Source organism: Mus caroli, unplaced genomic scaffold, assembly GCF_978045245.1.
Source record: "Mus caroli unplaced genomic scaffold, Mus_caroli_1 scaffold_9, whole genome shotgun sequence".
Taxonomy (NCBI): domain Eukaryota; kingdom Metazoa; phylum Chordata; class Mammalia; order Rodentia; family Muridae; genus Mus; species Mus caroli.
In genome coordinates this window covers 73,385,736-73,404,269 of record NW_028227264.1, presented here as the reverse complement: position 1 = coordinate 73,404,269, position 18,534 = coordinate 73,385,736, and the positions used below count along the sequence as shown (strand labels likewise).

At 49.2% G+C, this 18,534-nt stretch overlaps 1 protein-coding gene across 1 annotated transcript in view; it reads right to left on the bottom strand.

Annotated features, from left to right (window-relative positions):
• Positions 1–18,534, bottom strand: part of Bcr (BCR activator of RhoGEF and GTPase) — a 124,317-nt gene that overhangs the window by 54,195 nt on the left and 51,588 nt on the right. Inside the window, exons 2-3 of the mRNA XM_021173661.3 lie at positions 6,329–6,501; positions 160–264 (exon numbers count right to left, since the gene is read on the bottom strand). Coding sequence (XP_021029320.1) covers positions 160–264; positions 6,329–6,501 — 278 coding nt within the window. The remainder of the gene's footprint in view (positions 1–159; positions 265–6,328; positions 6,502–18,534) is intronic.

Sequence of the window (18,534 nt, the reverse complement as noted above, 5' to 3'; positions counted from 1 at the left end):
GTCATCTCCATCATTTTCAAATTCCAATTGGAAAAAAAAAAGATTAGAAAAAGAGAGGGAAAACTTGGCAATCGAGGTCCTCGATTGGTACCTCCCAGCCCCTAGAGGAGTTCAGATCTAGAATGAGGTAGGAGGTGAATCCCAGCAGGGTATGCTTACCAGCAGCAGGGCCTCCAGATGGCTCAGGTACGTCTCCTCGCTGGCCAGGATTCCGGACAAAACCCACTTTCTCATCTCCAGGCCCTTTTCCAAATCCAGCTCACTCTGCAGGACAGAAGCAGAGACATCAGCTCCCTCCAAGGACAAACCCCCCCAGAGATGGTCTACCAGGAAGGAAGAGGGAGGTACTAATAGCCCTGGCACCCATTCAGCCAAGCACCTGAAGTCACTAGATACTAAAGTCTAGAAGGCCATCCAGTCAAGGGCCTCCCTTGGCACCCACAAACTAGGAAATGGGAAGTTTCATGCTGAGCAGGCTACAGGGCCTCCTCCCCTTCTTGCCTTGTGCCTGGGACCAAGGAGTCTTGATCCACACATGGAAGGAAAAGGAGGCTCTGACCCAAAGTAGGCGTAGCACATGGGAAGCCCAAAGGTAGCTCCAAGAGGGGTGAGCTGGGGTCTATCAGAGCCTACTGCCCGGCCATCCAGATTCTTGCTATCAGCAAAAGTCTGCTGCTCCTTGCCTGATGTGTGCCTCAGCAGGATTCCCTGACTGTCCCTACCACCTGGACCTTGGACCAACCAGGCCCCTAGGTAGCACCACCTCCTCCCTCGGCATGTTGCCCTTCCTGTGACTGTGACCACTGCAGCTGTGTGTCATAGGCTCCTGCCTATTGGGACAGGGGGAGGGTGGCCCCCAGGCTCAGGACTTTTGCCTGATTCTGCTTTCTTTTACTGGTAGGAGGGACCCTCTTGCAAGCAGATTCTGGACAAAGTACCTAAGTCCATCAATTTCCCAGATAAAAACAATGGAGCTCTGCTGTTGACATGGAGGGAGGGCACAGCCTGCATAACCTGGGAGACCATGAGCCGATGCCAGATTATGACGGCACTGTGGATTGCACCATGTCATGTCGTGTCCCGTCCCCCCCCCCCCCCCCCCCGTTCCTACGTCCTAAGGCTCAATAGCCTGAGGATGTGACTGAATTAAGAGAAGCTGAAATGAAGACAGTGGGGCGGATTCTAAACCAGCATTCCATAAGGGCTGGACTACGTGTCTGTCACACAGAGAAGACGTTTGATCCAAGAGTAGTTATGTATAGCTATTCATTCATAGGTTCGGGAGAAAGGACTCAGAAGAAAACACCCCTGTAACAACTAGACCTCAGGGCTCAGCAGTTAAGAGCACTGACTGCTCTTCCAGAGGTCCTGAGTTCAATTCTCAGCAACAGCATGGTGGCTCACAACCATCTATCATGGGATCCGATGCCCTCTTTTGGTGTGTCTGAAGACAGCCACAGGGTACTCCCATATATTAAAAGATAAATATTTTAAAAACAAAACAAACAAACAAACAAAACAACCCAACAACTAGTCGTCAGCCTTGCAGCCCCAGCTCTGAGAAAGTCCATTTTTGCTGTTTAACCGGGGCAGCTTGTGGTGCTCTGTTATGGCACGCCTAGCAGCCCAATAGTGGTGGTGGTGCCAAAGGCAACAGAAAGTGCTGCCTGATTTCCTGGCCACTCCCTGCTTCTCTCCCCAGCCACGAGTGATGTCAGAGGTTGGCCATGCCCATGGAACCAACCATTGTGTGGCGCCGGGCCAATCTGCCCCACCTACAGGCTGAGGCAGATGCCAGTTAGGGGAGGAGCCCGCATCCACGGAGGGTTTTGTGATGTTAAAGGACCCGCCCACTCCTCTTCTAGTTTCCTAGCCCAAGAGCCAACTCTAAACAGTCCTATTACCCCACCTCCTGATTAAAACAGGAGTGTTGACCTCTCTGCCCCTCTCCATGACTCATTTTCCTAAATCATTAGAGGAAAAATGTGAGCAATGCTGAGAGGTTCTCTCCTGGGAGCTAGCAGGCAATTTTGGTGTGTCTGAAGACAGCCACAGGGTACTCCCATATATTAAAAGATAAATATTTTAAAAACAAAACAAACAAACAAACAAAACAACCCAACAACTAGTCGTCAGCCTTGCAGCCCCAGCTCTGAGAAAGTCCATTTTTGCTGTTTAACCGGGGCAGCTTGTGGTGCTCTGTTATGGCACGCCTAGCAGCCACACACATTTGCAGCTGAGAGGTTCTCTCCTGGGAGCTAGCAGGCAATCCTTTGCTCTACCACATCCACATCCCTGGCCTCTACTTCCCACATAGGATGCCCACAAAGTCTCTGCATAGTACCTAGGCTTGTAGAACCCCTAGTGACACTGACTGGGTTCAAGGAAGGACCTGACTGAGGATAGCTCAGGCCTCGGGAACGCTCTGCAGTTGGACATTAGGACCCCACTATGGACCTTGTGTCTTAATAACTCTGCTGGTCCTTTCAGCTCCCTAGTCTGAAAGAGGGAAATATTTCATGGTATAGACTGCAGGTTCATCAAAAAGAGCCCAGAGTCAGGATTCAGGGTCAGAGTTGCAGAACCAGGGTTGTCCAGGGAGCCTCTGGCCACAGGACTTTATCACCTTGACATAAACTATCTAACTGTTGTCCTGCCTGGAACCCTAGGGTTTGTACCCCATTGTCACTGGCACATGATACATGGTGTGTGTGTGTGTGTGTGTGTGTGTGTGCACGCACCCATGCCTAAGCTGTGACAATGCAAATGTGTGTAGGTGGCAGCCACCACTCCAGGGAAATAACCCACCCAGATGGGTCCCTGCAGGTAACACCAGACAGTGCCTTCCACAGATAGGAACCTCCAGGGCATAGCTGTGCCTGAACTTGAAACTTCTCGTGCTTGGAAACACAGTGCTCAATTAAGACTCATCATCAAATCTCAAAGACCTGGCTAGGTCCTAGTTTGGGGACTCATCTTTATGAAAGAAACCCCAAGGGCTCCTTCAGTGTCAGTGATTTAACTGGGAAGCAAGCAGTCCACAAATCCAGGACTGTCAGCTGAGCTCCTTAAAGGCAGGGAGATGGGGAAATCATAATGTGCCACTCAAGTCTGATAGGATGCTGCCCCTGGTGCCCAGATAGTCAAGATTTGATGGAGTGGTGTTCACTTCTTGGCCCAGTGTGATGACAGGTGATCAGAGACGCAGCCTCCGTTTCTCTCTGCACATGCCTCCCACTGTGACTATATGATGCACCTATCCCACGCAAGGGAAGGGGTTAGGGAGATGGCAGGCCTTTGACAGTGGCAGCCGCCCCCAACATGTAGTCCTCCTCCTTTTCTAAGAACAATCTTGCTACTGTGAGCTCCAGGGAGACAGTGGGGCGCTGGGAGGTCAGCTGACCCGGTGATGTCCCTGCCCAGCCTAAGATGCTGCTGCCTGCATAGATGGGAGTGTCTGGTGGAAGACTGGAACCTCATTCCACCCACACAGTTTGGAAAACCAGGAGAAAACACTGTGCAAGTAGAGGATTCCCAATCCAGTTCTCCTTATTCCAAGGTTAAGGCCACCTGGCCCCGGGATGGTGCTGGGCTTGATGGAGACAAGACATGAGGAGTCTTCTTAGATAGAGAATCTTTTGGGGATCAGAACAGTGCTGACCGCATCCCACAAGCAGCAAGAGAGAAGAAGAGAGCAAAGGACAGAGCTGGCACTGGCTGTTTATAACCCAAGTTGCTAGCTCAGCCTTTTGTAATCAGGGCCCTACAGGAAGGGAGGTTCCTCCTAGGAGAAAGCTGCAGGTAAATGGCAGCTGAAAGCAGACAAAGAGGTAGCAAGAAGCCCTTAAGCCTAACTTGTGTCTGAGTTCAGAGACAGGCAACTAATAATGGATAGAAACAAACTGGACTCATGGTAACAAAGTAACAAATGTCACCAATGCCGAACCTTGAGTTAAGAGACAGGCAACTAAGAATGCGTAGAAACAAACTAGACTCATGGTAACAAAGTAACAAATGTTACCAAGTCCACAGGTGAGCTGAGGCTGGTCCATTAGTAGGTCTTTAAAGACTCTTCCCAGGGGAGCTCACTGACCAATGAGGGTGCAGCTTTCTCTACTGTAAGTTCAAAGTCAGCACAGCTGTTGATCAGGGGCCCTCTTCTAGTTTGAATAGTACTAGGGCTCTCTAAGTTATAGGCTAGATACTGTCCCAGAGCCCAGATTGCAATGGCTTGTAAGCCCAACTTGCACAGGGCCCAACATTCACAGGCAAACCAGTCCTCCAGAAGGGGAGATCCCAGCACATAGAACTGGCTCTATTCGTAGACACTGTCTCAACAAACCCACCTGAGGTCTTCTTGCTGCTGCCATGGTAAGGGGTGCCAGGTCTCTGCCCCATTCCAATTCAACACCTAACTCCTTGGGGTGGATACTCACAGAGAATCCCTGAAATCCCGAAGCTCCACCTAGCTTGTGTGTTGCCATGGAATCCCCAGGGAAGTTCTCTTAATGCTCAACAGCCCAAAAGGTACCAGGTTGGCAGCAGGGAGCAAACCAGGGTTTGGGAGGCAGAAGAACCTTAGGCAGCAGGGAAGGGTGTTTCTGGCCTCAAATCCACCACATTCCCTAAGGAACCTAAGACGAGACATCAGAAAGCCAAGGGTGTGTCAGTCACCAGAGCCAAGATGGAATTCTACCCTTAGGGCTCTAAGCACTGGAATAAGCATCTACGCAGAAGTCTCCTGGAACAAAACTAGGTGACATGTCATCCCTCCTCATTTAGAAACCTCCTGCCACCTCCTTTGGTGGAATGCCTGGTAGGGAGGGGGATGCTGTAGATGCTTGTGCAGATGTGCAACATCCTGCAGCGGAAGGCATGTTTTATGGACCCTCAAGGAAGCTGGAGAAGGGAGACAAGGTTCTGCATGGAGTCTACGGGGGATGAGCTGGGTACTTAAAAGGCCATCATCTTCATCGGGAGACCAGCAGGATAGAGGCCAACCTGGAACAGGTCTGTAACAAAGAAGTAGGTCAGCTTGCCCTCAAGGTCAAGAAGGAATGAACATTAAGGCTTGGGTGGGTAAAGGCAGCTCTTGGGAGATGGATGGATAGAGATGTAAGCCACAAGGATAGGGTCCAGGCACACAAGCACACATGCCACACACACACACACACACACACACACACACACACACACACACACGAACTTGTTACGGGATAAAGTGCTCCTTTGCTCACGACCACAGTCCATCACTTTGTGGAAGTTAAGGTGGCAGGAACACGAGGTAGCTAGTCAGTCATATTACATTCAGAGTCAAGAGAGAACAGTATGTGCATGTGTGCTGGCGTTCCACTTGTTTTCTCTGTCGTATACCGAGCCTGGGGAATAATGCTGTCCACAGCAAGCAGGTCTTCCCATGTGAATGAAGATAATTTAGATACCCCCCTCAGACTATCCTAATCTAGAAAGTCCCCATTGAGACATTGTCACCCTGTCAAACTGACCATTAAAATCATCATGGGAGGTGTCCCCACTCTGATGGTAGGAAGAACATGTCCCTGCCATCACTGAAAAGGTTACCTTCAACAATGCCCCAGCCCACAGCACCACGGAATGGTTCAGGGCACCGTGCTGGCTGGGCAGATTCACTGTGGGAACTGCTCTGTCAAGCCTGCAAGTGCCTCGGGGCGATGTTCCCCAAAGAGAAGGCTGGCCCAGACAGTATGCTACTTGGGAGTGTGGCAGATGGTCTCTCAAATGTTCCACTACTCGTTAGCCACATGACCTGAGAGGAAGCCAGCAACTGACATCAGTTACACTTTGGTGTCATGGAGATGACAGGAAGATAAGTTTCTTGGGGCTGTTGGGGAGGGTCAAGTGCAAACTCACTGGAAAGATCTTGGTCAAACAAAGCTACTGTGAAGATCTTCTCTGTTGAAAAGGGAGTGGGTATACCCCTTGAGTAGAGGGCCCGGGTTGGCATTAGCCTAGCTGAGCACTTCAGCTAGAACCATGTAAGTCCTGCTTGCTTAGGTAGTGGCCTTTGACATGGCTATTCTCAGCCTTACAAACACAAGCCACCTCCATCCTTAGGCTCAGTTTATAAAGCAGCCGGTGGCCTCTCTGTGAAATGTATGCAGAGGGCTGCCTCCCTCTACCTGATTCATAACAAGAAAGGAGTTCTCTATGATTCTCTGATGGGGCCGTCATGTTGCTGCATGTCCCTGAACAAGGAGTTGCTTTTCAGGACATGACCTCCTCCATGAAAGCAGTGGCCTGGTCCAGAGCAGAGCTTGGTGCCCTTGGCGGGTGTACCTCTGGGACTCACCACTTTGGTGGGATCCAGGGCGCCTGAGGCCAGGCTGCCTCTGCCTTTGCTGCTGAGGTGTGGCGAGGAAGAAGGTGAATCATCGATGTAGGGCAGCCCGTCCTGGTGCCGGCGCTGTTCCTCAGCCTGGTCTGCGGCACAGCCATATCCAGGTGGTGTTCCAAACGAGGAATCTGTGTGTACAAAGGAATGACCCATGTTAACGAGAGCCAAAGGGGGCTGTTTCAGGGGTGCCTGTGCCCGACCTGTCCATGCTAGGGCCCAAATCGATAGCATCTCTGTCACACACAGGCATCTCTTGGAGACTGTAGTCACTCTCAAGACCTACTACTAGCCAAAGGCGCAAAGGGAAGGAGGTGGCCAGCTGTGGTTTGTATCCTTGGAGCCATGACTGTCCTTGGGAAGTAGGTAATGTAGGGGACATAACAAGTAACATCTGGTCTCTGTAAAAACACATACACATCATATTCTTTCCTAGCACACAGCTCCTAAAATCATTAGACTCTCTGAAGTGATAATTACACGCTGTATCAGTGACATGACTGAATGGCTCAGGTTGAGGGCGGCTGCTGGCAAGAGTAGAGTGGAGGACCAACCATGTAATTAGAGAGTTGGGACTTTCGGCTATGACCCTGGCCCTCGAGGAAAGAAAAAGGGCTGAAGGGTGAGTTATCATTAGAGGCCAGTGACATAACCAGTTGTGGGCATGGAAGGAAACTTCTATAGAAACCTAAAAGGCAGGGTTGGGAGAGTGTCTTAGCTACTGAACACATAGGAAAACGAGCTAGGCCACCCCACTTTATTACATGCATCTCTTCCCTCCTCCTCTTCTGAGTTGTGCATCTTTTTTTTTTAAGTTCTATTTATTATTATGCATAAGTACATTGTAGCTGTCTTCAGACACACCAGAAAAGGGTGTCAGATCTCATCACGGTGGTTGTGAGCCACCATGTGGTTGCTGGGATTTGAACTCAGGACCTTCAGAAGGGCAGTCAGTGCTCTTACCCGCTGAGCCATCTCATCAGCCCCCATTGTGAGTCTTTTTTAGGAAACTATTTTCCTGCTCTCTGCCACCAGCCCTTCCTGCATAACTGATAAGAGTATGAAGAAGGGTTTGTGAGAGACACCGTCCCCCTCCACTTGTATAGTTAAACACAAACATGGTTTTCAACCATAGGCTTGAAAATGGTGGAATGTGGGGTGGGAGGAATGATGTTATGAAGCTGAGCCCTTAACCTATGGGACCCAATACTATGTCCTGGAAGACAACATCAAAACTGACCTAACACTGTGGGATACACAGACGACATCCACAGAGAACAGTAGAATTTCTTGGTGTGAATGAAAATCCTGCATTTGGTCACAGAAGTATTCTGTTGTGGGTGACGAGAAGACAGACACACGGGGGATTATGGGTAGGAGACCTGGGCTAGGAGGATTCAAAGTTCAAAAGGATGCTTTTGTATGGTCCCCATACAACTACCTATGGGGATATGATGGACAAAAAGACCAGAATCCTCTGAACTAATTGTTGGCGAACCCAGGACCCTGGCCTGTTGCCCCAGGCTACGACCTGTAGTACCCTCTTGCCAAGCCCTTCCAGTAGACACTCTGAAGCAAAATGCAACTCACCCGTTGCATCAACAACTTTATGCAGACATCTAGGACACGTGGTGGGTTAGCATGACAACCCAGACAGTGCTAGATACCAGACCAGACATCCAAGCTCGAAAGCCTTTGATGGTGTCTGAGTATGGGTTGCACACACCTTTACCCCCAGCATTTGCAAGGAAGAGGCAAGTGGGCCAGCCTGTTCTACATAGAAGTTCCAGGGCAGACAGGGCTACAAAACAGACCTTATTACAAAATTTAAGCAGGGGCTGGCCCTGGCTGCACTTCAAAGCTCCTTGGGTGATGCTGACAGTGAGGAGCACCTGTGAGAGGCAGAGGATTCTATGACATCAGCTCTGCGTGGATGCCTACAGCTTGCAATAGTGCCTAGCCTGAAACCTAGCATGCCAGCCCAGGTACAAGAACTAGCAACTCGGAACCAAATCTCACCACAGTTAATTGACACTTCTGGACCTATGATCCTAAACTATAGTCTGGAGCCTTCCCCCAGAACCCTGCGTACCAAGAGCTGACTCTACTTTGGGAGAGAGGCTGTCAATCAGGAACACGAGGCTGGCCATCTACAGGAGCCTTCCTTTATTTTGGAGCAGTACCTGGCAAGGAACAAGTGGCAGGCATTACCAGGAGCTCAATTTCCTAACAAGAGCCTCAGCTCTTGCAAGAAGCAGGGTGAAAAATACCATTTGCTAGGTACTTCCCCCAGCTCTTCATGGTGTTGTAATCTTTTACACATTCTATGGATGCACGCAGACACCTTGGTGGACATGGACTTCCGGTCTGCCATTTTTAGCAGATAGGAAACAGAATTCTGAAGCTTGACTACATTCAAGTCCACCGATGACCATTACACTCTAAGAACTTTTAAGATGGAGATAGCTGCTTCACCCATGAGTGGTGACATCTGACAGGTCCTGGGGGTATACACAGCGTTCCTGAGATCCACACACAGGGAGGGCAGGGAGCACGGAGAGAGAGCAGGAAGGAGAAGGAGGGCATAAAAATGTATGAGCCTAAACCCTATTGGCCCTGGGTGTTAGCCAAACATGTTCCTAATGGAGTTTAAATTGGTAGGCTTAAAGCAGGCAGGCCCTAGTTCTGGGGTGTCATGGAGGCATATCTTTGCTGTCTGTGTGATGTGTGGGGTTAGACGACAGATGTAGTAGGTAGATCTACCTGTTCTGTAACCACGCAAGGGAAGTAGTCACTGTGAGGGTATATAAGATAGATATCAAACAAACTGGAAGGAAGTAGAAAGTTGGAAATCGTGACTGAGACTCAATTAGAAGGGTGACTGAGTCCTGCTTTTAATGGGAGGAAGCCCACTTACATGAAATATGAATGCTAACATAGTATACAATTGTAATCAATGGGCTGGGACAGAAAGCCGCCTAGTGTGTGCATGACCTATGGTGCATACATACACACATGTGCATACACACATGCACAGTAGCAGAGACTGTTGGAATAGGCCTTTTGGTCCAGTGCTGAGGAGGCTAAGGCAGGGTAATTATAAGCTCAAGGCATGCCTGAGCTTTGAGGTGACTTCAAGGCCAGTCTGGGCAGCTTAGTGAGACGTTATCCCACAATAAAAGGTGAAAAGAGGGCTACAGATAACAGCTCAGCATGCCAAAGGCTTAACCTCTAAGTGCCTAGTCTGTCATTTAGCAGGCACATTCCAACCAAAGAGAAGATGCCCCCCGCCCCAATTCTGCGCTGATCCAGCAATTCTATTACCTACATGACCAAGACTAGAAATAGAAAGTTGTTTGCTCAGATGTTTCACAGATTTAGGACTAGTCTGGGCTGCACATTGAGATTGAAGGTAACCTGGGAAACAGTGTAAGAAAAGAAATACACACACACACACAAACACACACATATACATACATACATACATGGTGACTTTTATGTTATATGAACTTGACCTCAATTAAAAATAAATTGGGTGCACAGTGCCATATTCTATAATCGTAACTCTTCAGGGGGCTTACAGCAGGAGGCTTGCATGCAGTTTAAGCTACATGCCACTGTCTTAAAAACAACAACAACAACAAAACAACAACAACTAACAGTTTTCTGAAGGCCAAGAGAACTATTCTAAATAGACGGCAGAACCAGCCACCTGGTGCCGATCCCTGAGGTCACCACAATCGGCAAATGGCTACTGAATCGCTGAGATATGTTGCTGGTTTCAGTGGGTTTTCTACTTGCTTCCTCTGTTAGGCTGGCAGCTGTCCTTCCTGCACTGATAGCCAAGGGAGTCATAGCAACCCCAAAGATGACATCACCAGGCTAGTTCCCAAGCATGGAAAACCCCAGTTGCTTAGGCAGGGAGAGGTCATGGTCATGGTCATGAATAATCAGTGTGGGCCACACTGAAAGCCCTGAGGCAGGCTGAGCCCGGACTGCCACCCAGACAGGTTGCAAAATGCTAGTCAGGAGGGGCCTGAGGCTCATGGCCTGCGACCTTGGCTCTCCAGGTAGCCCTGGCTGCCCTAAAGGAGGGACGGAGGATTCTAGTGCTGTTTCCTTACAACAGTGGTTCTCAACCTTCCTAATCTGTGACCCTTTAATACAGTTCCTTATGTTGTGATGAACTACTCCCAACCACAAAATGAGTTTCGTTGCTACTCTGTAACTCTAACTTTGTTACTGTTATAAAACATAGTGTAAATAGTTTTTGGAGATACAAGTTTGCCAAAGGGTTGCAACCCACAGGTTAAGAACCATAGGGTCTTTGGCGTGATGGCACACGCCTTTAATCCCAGCACTCGGGAAGCAGAGGCAGGTGGATTTCTGAGTTCGAGGCCAACCTGGTCTACAGAGTGAGTCCCAGGACAGCCAGGGCTATACAGAGAGACCCTGTCTCAAAAAACCACCAAAAAAAAAAAAAAAAAAAAAAAAAAGACAAAGAACTGTAGGGTCTTAAAGAGTGTAGGCTGACCGTATAAACTGCACTTATAGCTCTGTCTTGGGATTTAGCTGGCTGAAGACTCTAAACAATTCAAAGGTCAATTTTGTGGGAAGATGGACATCTTCCACCCACTGAATGTATCAACAATATGGGCAAGCCCCCTCTCTGTGGTGGTTTGAAAGAGAAAGGCCCTCGTCAGGCTCATATATTTGAATACTAGGTCCCCAGTCAGTGTTTAGGAAGGATTAGGAAGGAGGTGAAAACTGTTTGCTGCTGAAGTGTGTTTTCACTTCCTTGTGACATGCATGTAATAAGGACTCCTTTGACCCTTCTGACTTACTTTTAAAAATTAAGCCCACAATCTTTTCTATGTACTTCAGAAATCACCCTGTGACTTAGAGAAAGTTTCTAGGAGACTCCTGAGCAGCGTCACTTCACAAGTCTGATCACTCCAATCATATCTATGGCTATTGTTAAGACAATCAAGGCCAAAGGAGAAATTCTAACGAGCCCATTGGCACACCTGAGTATAACTGTCCTTTTATGTTAAAACCTTTTAGTGACAAACTCCTGTTCTGGTTCACATTACTTTGTTTTGAATTCTCTTCTGCTGCACAGCTGAGAATCCTTGGCTTCACCTTGGTATATATAGGTCTCTGCAGATTTCTATCAGGTGAAGTCTCGGGCTGTCCCCACTGCCAGACTACCATAAAGGACACAGGGTATATGTACTAGGCCTGTATGGGGGTGGGGGTGGGGGACTTCCATGACCCTCCGAATGTTCACAACTTGGAAGTTCTCTGAACCCCGACATTCAGTTATTTTGTGGACCATAATAGACTCATAGCCCACTGACATTGATTTAATTCCAGCCCCTTGCCTCTCCCCAGAGGTAGGAGTGGGACTGAAAAGTTCCAACTCTCTAATCACGTGGTTGGTTCTGCTGGCAACCTGCCCCACCCTGAAGCCATTTAGCCTCCTGAGGTATGAGACAACTTGTTATCTGAACCACACTGTTTGTAGTCATTGTTACGCAGCCCTGGTGGACCAGTGCATGCAGTCAGAGCCAGTCCAAGTGGAACTCAGACACCTGCACCGAGGAACCACTTCCTAATTACTGCCTGCCCATGGAAACAGGACTCTAACCAGCTGGCCCCCAAGAGCCACTCGCCCTGGGTGGCACAGCTCAGACTCAAAATGGAGATCCATGAGGGCGGGTCTTCTAGTCAATGGTGAACAGCAAAAGGTTTGGTCATACTCTGGGCTAGACCCTCAATTTCAGCCGTGCTTGAGCTGATCTGGAGCGAGGGTTCTGGGAACAGGGTGGGGGTGTGTGCAAGTGATGTTTCAGAATGTAATGGTATTATGAGATGTGGGCAGACGTCCAAAGCCAAGGAACAGGTTGAAAAATGGCAGGGTCAGCAAGCTTAGGATAAGTGGATACCCCACCCCCATCCCCACCCCCTGGAACTCCCTCAGTTTTTCATTTAAACAGTATTTGTTAGAAAGAAGACAATCCTCTTGGTTCCCTGTCTCCACTGCTCAATCTTTAGGGCCACCTTCCCTGAAAAAGAAAAGATGACAAACAAACTGGTGTCACCAGGGATGGGGGTGGGGTCAGAGGTTCTTTTCATCTCTCAACATTCCCATCAATGAAAGGAGGATAATGACAGACACTCTTACCCATATGCCTGGGGCTGGTGGGTGGTGGGGCAGGGGTGGGGGTGGTGGGTGATGGTGGGGACAAGGAAACCACCACTCCCCTACAGAGGGAGGAAGCACCCACAAGCATCACTTATAATAATTAATGCAAACCAGCTACTCATAAAGTCCAAGGTGTGTTATAGTTAGCACTACTATTTGGCTCCCTTTCTGGAAAACCACAGGATCCGCCCCCTGCTTGGCTCCTTTGGTGTATGGAATTACCTCTTCATCTGTTTAAAAGCAGCTCTATTTTTTTAGAATGAGGCATGATGCACAGGTAGGCGGGGCTCACTGCAACCGGATAAGTCCATTCTCTTGCTACAATGAAACACCAGAGGGTAACAGTACTTATAAAAAGATTACTTAGTTCACAGCCTGGTACTGAGTGGCTCTGGTGAGGGCTCCCCTAATTGCACTGTTACCATGGTGAAGGGCATCTGTTACAGTATGCATAGGAAAAGGTTCCTTGTAGGTTCTTATGTGTTAAAAGCTTGGCCCCCAGCTTTTGATAGGTGGTAGGGCCTTGTGGGAGGCAACAGGTCATTCAGTATTGTCACTGGACCCTTCTTCTGGTCCCCATTCCCCTCTGTGTCACCATCATAGACAAGCATGGCATATCCTTTCTCTATGATGTTGCTGTCTAGACATTGACCTAGAGGCAAAGGCAGCAGATGGCCACAGACTAAAGCCTCAGAAACTGTAAGCCAAATGAATTCTTCCTGTCTTGCCTTCTCAAGCATTTCGTTCCAGTAATTAAAAAGTGTGACTAACATAACACAGAACCACAGTGGGGATGCCAGAGAGGACAAGAGACAGGCATCCTTTCCTAGAATAACTCACTGTTGGGTCTAATATAGGGTCCTATGAGAACTAACTGGAGGGCAACTCGCCCAGTGTCTTAACCAACTTCAATGGATCTCACCTACAAAACACATTGCCACACTAGAGGCCAAGCATCCAACATTCAAATCTTTGGGGGGGGGGGAATTACATCAAAATCATAGCAGCACCAACTATAGAGTCTAAGGTTTTTGTGGGCCAGAGAGTCATCCAGGTATAGGGTCCCAGCATATCAAAAAAGGCCAGCTGACACTCTAATGACCATTATCCACAAGGCCATTTATCCACAAGGGCTTTCTCTTTCAATTTCTTAGAAGCCAGGTATTTCCAGATTTTTCTTCTGAAGCAAGAGTCAGGGAGAGGACAGCTCTGCAGGGCTTCAGGCTGTGGCAGGCCAAAGATCTCCATGTGTGCAGAAAGTCTCTGCAGAGGGCTGAGAAATGAGCCAGAAGGCAGCCAGTAGGGATCTCTTTGTCCAGATGTAAGAGAAGACGGAGACCTTGGCTCTTGACCTGAAATTCAAAACTGTCATGGTGGAATTACCACTCATGGTGATAATCCCAGTTGTCATCAAGGGTGTGACAATCTGGTCCAAGATCCACCTGTCACTCCTTGGTCAGTCAGGCTGGGGAATGAGGCCCAGTGCTCAGCCTGCTTCCCCCAGAGAAGAGGTATTCACAGGCTTGAGCTGTCCCTGACAGGCACAGCTGCCAGACACTCACACACCCACACAGGGCCCAAACTCAGGCACCTGCCAGACCAGTCAGGTGAGCCGGTCCTGATGACAGGAGGGCTATGTTCCATTCACAAAGCACTCTTCAGGGAAAGTTGGTCTCTGAGACTAAACTCCAAGGAGGAACAGCTGGACTCATTACATCATGGGTTGGAATAGTATCAGGAAGAGGCCTTCTTCCAGAACTGTGGGATCCACTGGGAGGCGAGGCAGCTGGAGGGGTGCTAAGAAGGTATCTGACATTGTTGTATATCCTAGAAAATCTTCAGGCAGTAGAGTAACAGCTTCACTCCTCCGGATCACCTTGCCTGACATTCCTGCCTCAACAGCCACCCTGCGGGGCCTCCCTCCATAAGGCTGGCACTGAGTCAAAGACACTCGGGTTTCCCAGACAAGTTCCCACTTCTCACATACAAGCCAATCCCAGCCCACTGACCTCCCTCCAGAGAGGGTGCCACCAATCCCTGGCAAAGGACAGCAGTAGCGACCGTGAATTTCACAGTGGTGTCTGGTAGACATTAGTCACCCCAGTTTTCAGGAGGAGAGCCCAGAGCTGTTTGCACTCAGGCCTCTCAGCTCGGATAAGATGGAGTCTTCCCACATTCCGTGCTTTGCATCTTGGCTGTGCAGGCCTGTTGCTCTCTTTGCTGAATTTAGCTGTTTGTTACTGGAACATAGGAACCAGCAGAGCATGGGCCATTTAGAAGGGTGGACAGCTATTCGCACAGCTGACCAGTGACCATCAGTGGGCTTACAACTCATGAGCCAGCAACATACTGACAAGGCAAATGGCTCTTAGCTCCCAAAGCTCCATCAATAATGTACTAGTGTTGCAGGATGAAGTCATACAGTTGAGGGAGAGACAGCCGTAGGATGACCAGCATCGTCTGCAGTGGAATCTGAGGGCTCAGAGACCCCCTTCAAAGAAAGAAGTTGATCTTCTTGTGTAGACTGTTCCTAGGGGAAGGGGGCCCTTGGCTGGCTGCTGTGCAGCATGGTGATACCTGGAGAGTCTCAACTGAGTGTCCAGCCACCATGGCTACCAGCCACAGAGGAGTGGTCAGTTCTCACTGGCAAGGGTCCCCAGCCTTGCGGAGGAGGCACTGTGTGCGATGTTGCTTGCTGTAGACTAAATGTTTGTGAATTTCCAAAATTCACATGATGGAACTTAATCCTTAGCGTTAAGGGCAAGACCTTGGGAAGATGACCAGGACTCTCATGAATGGCAATGGTACTTTTCTGAGACCCCCGAGGACTCTACCACGGAAAGACACAGTGAGAAGTCAGTCAATAAGCCAGGATAAGGGTCCTAACCAGGCACCGTATCTGCCACCACTATGATCTCAGACTGCTGCCTCTTGAGCAGAGAAATTACTGGGGATTTAAGTCTCCCAGAGGACAGTAGCTCTATTAAAGTCTGAATAGACGAAGACTGAAAAACATCTGATACACAGATCTTCATTCTGAGTGCACCTTGTGTCTGAGAACATGCAGACTTGACTGTTACTCTTCTTACTCGACGAGGGGAGTTCTCTTCATGGGAATCACTTCCACAAGCTTCATACCCAGGATTCCGCCTTGAGGGTCAGGCAGAAACGCTGTCAAGGCTTAGAGATGCAGGTGAAATGGGAGCCTGGTTTCTGCTTCTTTCTATCCTCATCCTTGCTACGAAATCAAGAGCATTAAGGACAAAGTGTGAACAGAGATCTGGGCTGAGTTGTACACCCTGTCTAACTGGTCCCTCGGGGCACGGGGCAAGCTCTGTCTGTCCACATACCCTTCTCCCAGCTGTCTGCAGCCTTCAGACGGCCTCTGGCTCCAAGGCCTGGTTTCACCCTCATTCACACATGTGCCTCAGTGGCTCATACTAGTGCTTTCCAGTGCAGTCTGAGCAGCCTGGGCCCCTAGGTGTTCCATAGAACTTGGCTCATACCAACCTCATATGATGGATCTATGAGTCATCTTCATGACCCACTACTCCTCTCCAGGAAAGGCTTAACCTGACTCTTGCTCTTGCCCGGGCCAGGGCAGTCTCCAGAGTCCCTTCTCTTACTCTATAGGATTTTCCTACTCAACACTCACATCCAGATTATGGATTTTCTTTCACTTTTTCAGATTTGCTCAAGAAAGGAGACTATTCTGGTCCCTCTGTGTGCTGATGACCATTTAAAATGCAGGGCCCATTTGTAGAACACACCTCTAGCCCACTTACACTGTACCATATTACAGTATCCAGATCTAAACTGATAAGCAAACAACTACACATCCACAGGACCACTGAGAACCCATCAGTGGCTTAGACAGTGAAGACATCAGGACAGCTAAACTCACACAGTTCGATGTGAACCAAACACATGGCCAACAGTGGGGGTTGGGGGTGCCCGATATACAGGAGATTTAAAGACACAAATAAATTAATATAAATAAACTGTAGTCTCTGGAGAATCCCAGGAGTGCCGGGGTCTCTGTGAAACTGTCAGAAGAAAAGAACGCACAGGACTGGAGATGTAGCTCAGTTGGTTGGTAGAATGCTTGCTTAGCACGCATGGATCTGGTTTGATCTCCAACACTGCGTAGGTGGGACACGCCTGTGATTCCGTGGAGGTGGAGGCAGGGGGATCAGAAGTAAGTCATTCTCAACTACTCAAGTCCAAGGCCTGCTCTGGCTACAGGAGACCAAGGAGGGGAGGGGAGGGGAAACAGGGAGGGGAGGGGAAACAGGGAGGGGAGGGGAGGGGGAGATGGGGAGGGGAGGAAAGATGGGGAGGGGAGGAAAAGACAGAGGAGGATATAGAAGACAGGTGGCAGTCAGAGAGGAGAAGGGAAGGGGGTAAGGGAGGGAAGGAAAAAAGAGGAGAGAGGAGGGGAGGGAGAAGAGAACAAGAGAGAGAGACAGTGAAGAAGATGGGAGGGGAAGGGAGAGGAGGGGTGGGAAGAGATGTTCACAAAAACGGCCACAACTGATACTCACTAGAGGACTTAGACTAGGTCTCAGCTTTATCTGCAAGGTGAATAGGCTGAGCTCACTGGGAACGAGTCACAAAACCTCAAAGTGATGTTTTTTGGTTACTGAACACCAGGAAAGCTACCCATACCTTGTGTCCAGTCCCTCTGGCTGACCTATTCCTTTTCCTAAGAGCTCCCAGACCAATAGGTCTCAACCCTCCTAACGCTGTGACCACCCCCCACCCCCAACCAACCATAAAATTATTTTCATTGCTACTTCATAGCTGTCATTTTGCTCTTATGAACCATACTGTAAATATCTGATATGCAAGATCTGTGATATGAGATCCTGTGAATGGATCGTTCAAAAACCCCCACCCCAATGGGTTCAGAACCAGTGCCCTAGAAGGTACACATGCTGAGATAGGTCAGGTCCCAGGTGGGACCAGGAGGATGCACACCATGTACGTGTCCACTGAGCCTGGCAGTTACAAACAGGCCGCTGGCACTAGCTTTGTGTTTCAGGAAAGAAGGGAAATACAGTAATGAGACAAAGGCAGCGATGGTATCTTTTCTGCTTCCAAACAAGAACAGCCTGTCGTCACCAGGAGGACAAACAAGACAGGCTGCCTCTGCCAGGAAAAGGGCCAGTGGGTACAACATGGAGACGCAGCCAGGGCCCTAAGTCTGCACAAGCTGCTCAGAGGCTCTCTGCAAGCAGTGAGCACCCAAGTGGGAGCCGGAGCCGGAGCCAAAGCAGGAGCTGGAGCCGGAGCCGCAGGCCCACGGCCCTCAGCGGGGAGAGCTCCCAAAGGGTACTGCTTAGGAATGTTAAGGGCCCCAAGAGACAGGGGTGGGAGCACAGGAAGAAAGGTTTCCTGCAGGATCCTTGTTGTTCACAAGCTTTCTTTTTCATTAAAATTTTTATTAAGCCTGGCAAGATGACTTCACGAGCAGGTACTTGCAAACCAAGCCCAACGAGTTTGATCTCTGGGACCTGTATGGTGGAAGGGAAAATCCGACTCCTGAAAGGTGCGTCCTCACTTCTACACGATCACACTAGCATGTGTGCACATGGATGCACACGTGTGCACACACATGCACGCACACACAAATCTGAATAACATGTGGGCACACTGAATATTTTTTTAAAAGTCTTTTATTAGGAATCTTTCTGGGCTGGAGAGATGACTCAGTGGTTAAGAGTACTGGCTGCTCTTCCAGGGGTCCTGAGTTCAATTCCCAGCAACCACATGGATGGCTCACAAAACCTATTAGATATCTTTCTCACATTTTGATTCTCCACATAGGTGGCAGGACTCACCTCCCCTTTTTGCCTCCAGCTGCTTTATTCGGTGGCATCCCATAGCTGCCCTGTGCCTGTTCTGTTCTAGGTACTTCTACTAACTTCTACTGCCCGACTTAATACTCTTTGTA